General features: G+C 33.4%; 1 protein-coding gene across 1 annotated transcript; it reads right to left on the minus strand.

Moving 5' to 3' along the window:
- Window positions 1–2,131: 2,131 nt before the first annotated feature.
- LOC141585886 (7-deoxyloganetin glucosyltransferase-like) lies at window positions 2,132–5,668 on the minus strand. Its single transcript, XM_074406956.1, has 2 exons — window positions 4,974–5,668; window positions 2,132–3,359 (listed from the first exon to the last, which is right to left on the minus strand). Exons 1-2 carry the CDS (start codon window positions 5,515–5,517, stop codon window positions 2,416–2,418), a joined length of 1,488 nt encoding a protein of 495 aa, XP_074263057.1. The 5' UTR covers window positions 5,518–5,668; the 3' UTR covers window positions 2,132–2,415.
- Between the last annotated feature and the right edge of the window lie 576 nt (window positions 5,669–6,244).

A 6,244-nucleotide genomic window follows, 5' to 3' on the forward strand; every position in this document is an offset into this window, starting at 1 on the left:
TGCCGATGGTGTTGGTACTTGGTAATGGAGTGGTATAAAAGTAGCAGGCTATCAATCATAGTAAAGTGTACTGGGTACATAAATCTTTACTTTTCCTAGTTTTTAATTCAATGTAATATTGTACCAAACCACTGTTCGTAGTAATTACTACAATTTGTTTGATTTTTTTTTTCAATGTTCAATGTGCTTATGAATGCAGTACAAGATAAAATTAGAGAAGAATGAAGATTTGAAATTAGAGAGAATATATTAGAGAATGGTTAGAGAGGGAAAATAGGGGGAGAAATGAGAGGGGTATACTTGTCAATCGTATACTACGATGAGTAAAATGTGTACTGCGATAATCAGCACCCTTAATATATAGTATTGATATATTCATTGTAAGATAAAAACTTAATGAATAATTTTACTTATTTCCTTATTTAGGTAGATGTCTTTTGGAGGGAACGAAAACTAGGAGAGTTTTTATTCTCTTAATAGTAAGAGAGATTGCACTCATCAGGTGAATGGAATTTTTTACCGTATTTTTTTAACATCTAAATATTTTACAAAAGATATTTTGATAATAGATGTAATCTTTTATTTGTTGTTTGCCCTTTGCATTAACTCTTTATTCTGAAGAAATAATAGCTATTCATATGCTTAAAATAAATGATGAGACCCAGGTGAATGGAATGCTCCATCTTTAGTACACGTTTGTCTAAAATTAAAAAAATAAATGATGAGAAAAAAACTAATGGAATCAATGTACGAGGTGCTTTTATGTATGCACAAATTATTGTTTGTGACGGATACCATTTTACCTCACAAAGTACCCACTTTTTCTCTCTCTGCAACACTATTCATGTGGTCCCCTTTCTCCACTAACCCATTTTCAGGCCCGTCTAAAACCTAGCGCTCTATGTGCATTGGCACTGGGCCTCAAAATTTTAGGGCCCAAATCTTGAGATTACCCATACAATTCAAAAAAAAACAAAAAAATTAAAATCAATAAAATCAGCAAAGAGCAACGCTCTATACGTATGACTATTCTAATCCTCTTCATCAATCTCCTTCCCCAAATCTAGAGTAATTAATTTGCTTTCCAAAATAATTAAATTTGCTCTTCATTTTTCCCATAAACGTATCAAACCTTTCATTTGTAATTTTAAGTTTGATTAATCCAAATCAATTACTCATAAATCATTCTAGATTTACAATTAGAGAGATCGAAATACGTAATATTTCTTCTTAATTTCAATGAATTGGTCATCAATTTCTTGTCGATTTCTTGTGAATCTTGTTTTTTTTTTCTTTCATATTACTGACTTATTGTTTATTTGCTTTATCAATTTTCAATATTTGTTCTAAAATTTAATGCATTTGCAGCTGACTTATTGTTTATTTGCTTTATCAATTTTCAATATTTGTTCTAAAATTTAATGCATTTGCAGCTATTAGAGGAAAGAGAAAGAGTTGGACGTGAGAGGACTTTGTTTCATTGGTTTTTGTTAGAATAATATCCATAGAAAGTTTGATAGAAGATGATAATTATGAAAGTTTGATACAGGAAACAAAATTGGTGGAGAAAGTCTATTATAAAAGTTTGATAGAAGAATTCGCTTAAAAATAAATTACGTGAAATAATCGTTTTTTAAATAATTTACATTAATATTTTAGGTAAACTTGTATGATTTTGTAAATGGGTTTTTCTAACGTGTGCCCTTAGGGCACACATTAAGAGGCTAAATAGAGAATCAAAGGAATATTTCACTAAATATGGAATAAATGAGTTGAATCTTATATTTCTCATGATATATTCCTTTAATTATTTCTATATTTAGACTTTTAATGTGTGCCCTAAGGGCACACGTTAGAAAAACCGTTTGTAAATTTGAGGCCTCTTGTATTTTTTTTGCACCAGGCCTCCACTTTTCTTGAGACGGCCCTGCCCATTTTGTTACCATATTTACTCACAAAATATCCGCCACAAATGGTAACCCGTCACAAGGGAGACCAATTGGTATGTAGGAACTTTGTTGCAAGATGTACATGTACGTCGTATTATTTTACATTGTTCTGCCTTGAAGGCTTAAACGAATATGGACTACGTCTTTTTTTTTTCAATATGACCATTTAAACCTTTTCTTATAGGCACTGAATTAACGGTTATATTAACTTGATAAATCTCAATTATTTACTCCGTATACGTTTCATTACAAATAAAATAAATAAATAACTGATACGTAGACGTAGTGAGTTCTTCTTTACATTAGGATGGACGCAATCAAAAAATTGTATATTCACACACAAATATTACATAGATACGTACATATATATAAGTGCACTGTTGCAAGACCACACAAGGGGAAAAAAGACATTACGTCGGTAAGTGGTGCTTCAATAGAACGGGGAAGGAAACTTGATTGATGATGTTTATTTTGGCACAAATGATTGAAGAACTTTGATAACATTGTCAATATTAGCATAGGAAGTACCATAAGGTGAAGCACATGCCTCTTCTCCTAAAATTTTCCATTCCATTACCCTTTTTTTCATCTCCTTTCCTTTTCCGCCTTCCATCAACTCTCGAACTTGCTTTTCAACCACGTTCCTCTTCACGTTCGAGTCAATTTCCATCCCAATACCCCACTTGGTACAACAATACCAACAATTAGTTTGTTGTTCCGCGAAAAAAGGCCAACATATCATAGGCACACCTTGACTTATACTTTCTAAAATCGAATTCCAGCCACAGTGTGTCAAAAACCCACCTATAGCACTATGACCCAAGACTTTTTCTTGGTTACACCAAGTAGCTATTAGACTCCTCCCTTTCACCTCCTCTAAAAACTCTGGTGGAAGCACGGCCGAATCCCCTGAAATTAGATCCGGTCGTGTGATCCACAAGAATGGTTGGTGGCTATTTGCGAGCCCCCATGCAAATTCCACCAACTGATCATTCGTCATGACTGTAATACTCCCAAAATTCACGTAAACAACAGAATTAGAGTCGTAAGAATCGAGCCATTCTAGGCAATGTGGGTCCTCCTTCCATAGAGTTGAAGTTAACGATTTTATTTCCTTATTGTTAGCTTCAATTGGTTCTTGGAGAAACTCCAATGGGCCTAAGGCATACAATGGGGGCAAATCGGCTGAGAGAGACTCTAGGGCACCATGTTCTAAGGCGTCGTATGAGTTGAAAAGAATAGCGGATGCCCGTTTCGACTGACGGAGTAGTCTTTGGATGTAGTTAAGCATGAGTTCATCAGGGTTTGTTGTTCTCATGAAACTTGGCAAGTCACGAAGACGAATATTATCCATGCCTGGAATCCAGTCTACGACCATGTCTAGATCACCGTTTGTCAAGAAATTTTCATCTGCATTGACACAATTATTGTTCAAATATTGTTACATTAAAATGTAAGTTTTATAGTCTAAAATTAACATGTTCTAGTCTCATAATGACCATGTATAAACTGAATGCGGAAGCGATAAAAGAGATGATTACTTACCTCCAGCCATTGCTTGAAATAATTGATCTATCTTAATGAATAACCCTAAATTCTTACACCCCAAATCTGAGTTGGCTTCCGTACTATCAGCCTCACAATTTAGATGGTGTATTTTTTTCTTTATGAGATAGGTTTGGTAAACCTTAATCAGAATAAATATGTTCCCCTTATACTCGAATCAACTGAACAGTTTCCTAAATTGTGAGTGATAAGTTATGGGAGATAAGAGTGGAAACGGGTAAATTCCACTGTACAATGGAATATGGACCAACTTAATTTACATAAAATAACTTAATTAAATATTAATATAATACTTATTTGTTTTATGAAAGATCTTACATAAAAATTATTTATTTATATTTTAATTCTTTTTTATTTTAAAGATAACTAAATAATTGAGGGGTCGAATTTATCCTAGCCTAGCACTACATGAGTCCAAACTTAGTACGCTGAAAAGATCTGGCTAGTGATTAATGGCGATTACAAATCGCACCTTTCCTTGAAGTTTTTTGTCATTAAGTAAACGTGCATGTCACTGATGTCAGCATGTATAATGACATTGCTAGAAAGATTAATTGATCAATGACAAATCGACAACGATGATTACAAAAGCGGTAAAAGATATAAACCTTTTATTTCAATAATTTGTTACTTTTAATTAAAAAAAATTAATAAATTAAAAATAGGCAAATGATTACGAGTCTTGTTAAGATCTCTTGTATACGAACAACTAGTTTTATACCCGTGTAAAAAATGCACGAGTCGTAATAGCAGACGCCCTGTTATCATTACATATATGAACATATAATTGAGCGTGATTAAGTGTTCAATACCGTGACACAATATATAGTCATAATTGAAGATTCGAATATTTGATGAATATTATATTTGAATATCAGATAATATATAACCGTATTTTATTAGAATTATATTAAAGGTATTTGACATATCAAACCCGTTGAGTATATGAGGGTGCAAGATCTACAATAATAGAGATATGAATTGAAATTGGGTTGAAGAAATAGGGTAATTAAATAGAATAAGAAATATGGAGGGACTCACATGTAGAAACTCAGCCAATTAAAAGCCAAGAAAAAACTTGACTTTTATACTATGTAGATTTGTAATTTAAAATTACGAGTTTTAAAGTGCACTTTGTGCTTATTATAATACTCATTTCAAATCAGTTACGGACTATAAGCAAAAAAAAAAATTGCCTTACGGAGTATAAGCAAAAAAAAAATTGCCTTTAACTGAGGATATCAGGAAAGTATCACTTCATGTCTTCATGTGACTATTAAGTCGGCTGCAATCGTATTACCATACGTAATACAGTATTGTAAAAATAAAAAAGATTGTATGAATCTAAGTAAAATGATAGTAAAACATGAGCGAAATTTAAAAAATTGTTAATTTCAAGTTTAAGTCATTCTGGAAAACGTATGAACATGAAATGAATACGTATTTATAAAAACGTACCTTTAAATGGAACAATATTCATGTCAACAAGCTTCTCAAATTGAGCATACCCCAACAAACCACAGACACTAGCAGTCCACAACAACACCTCCGGAACACCAAACTCCTCGGCCGCGTCAAGCGTAAAAAACATAGCTACATCCGAAACAATACAACTAACATTAGGCACACTTGGGTCCTCATTAAGCCTACCCACCAACTCCTTAAACGGTCCGAGCGAGTGTTTCTCAGTAGAAATACACAAGGACGGGATATCCTGTGTGGAGTCGGTCTCAGTTTGAGGCAATCCGTCTGGGATTGCCTCAAACTGAAATGACGGGAGACCGTCTAGGGCGGTTGGACCAAAGGAACGTAGGAAGCGGTTGCGGTTGTACTCGTTATTTACGAAGGTTATGTGAAAACCCTTAGAGTGTAGGATTTTTGCAAGTTTTAGCATGGGAGTTATGTGACCTTGTGCTGGATATGGTACGCATACTGCATGGGGTTTTTGATTTTGTGGAGATACAGTTATGGATCCCATAATAAAATTTTGTGTTGGTTGCATTATTGATTTAGGGGACAAGTGATTACCTTTTTTATAAAGAGTATGGGAAAGTTTTGGCCGTGTTGCGAGTTTTGATTAAAATAAAGAAGGTCAAAGCTCAAAGCAACGTGGTAGGCGTAACGAAATTTCTTAGTTACATCTTTGGTGGATGAGTGGATCTGGATCTGTGCATATATCGGCTAACCTAGTCGATAAAATCATGACGGGTGGTACACTGGTACTGTGATAGTGATGATACTCATGACTTGATTTATTCCTATTAACATTACATTCGTCCTTATAACGGCCTTAAAAAAGAAAGACAAAAAAAAAGAAAAAAAATTCGGATAGAAGGATGGCTCGTCTATACAAGATAACATTAATTTAAACTTTTAGTTAAAACTATTGTTTTATTTTTTTAACTAGATCATGGTATTACTAATTTGCAGTCGTTAGGAATTTTCACTCCCCCCGTAATTTTAAATCGTGATTCCATTGGTACAATTCGTCATAATTTTGGAAATGGTATATTCTATTGGAAAAAAAAATTGATCTATTTTTGTTTAATTTATATTTGCATTATTGTTATTTGTGGATTGAGGGTTAACAAATTCAATCATAGCATTCGTTTGTCAATTAGTACGTATGCATGATAACATGGTACACCAAAAATAGTTTAGAATAGATGATCACGATATCCCTGTCGATAATTAGGAGAATCTTTTTTCAAAATTTGTCGTTAATTAGG

The sequence above is a fragment of the Silene latifolia genome, chromosome 6, assembly GCF_048544455.1.
Source record: "Silene latifolia isolate original U9 population chromosome 6, ASM4854445v1, whole genome shotgun sequence".
NCBI lineage: Eukaryota > Viridiplantae > Streptophyta > Magnoliopsida > Caryophyllales > Caryophyllaceae > Silene > Silene latifolia.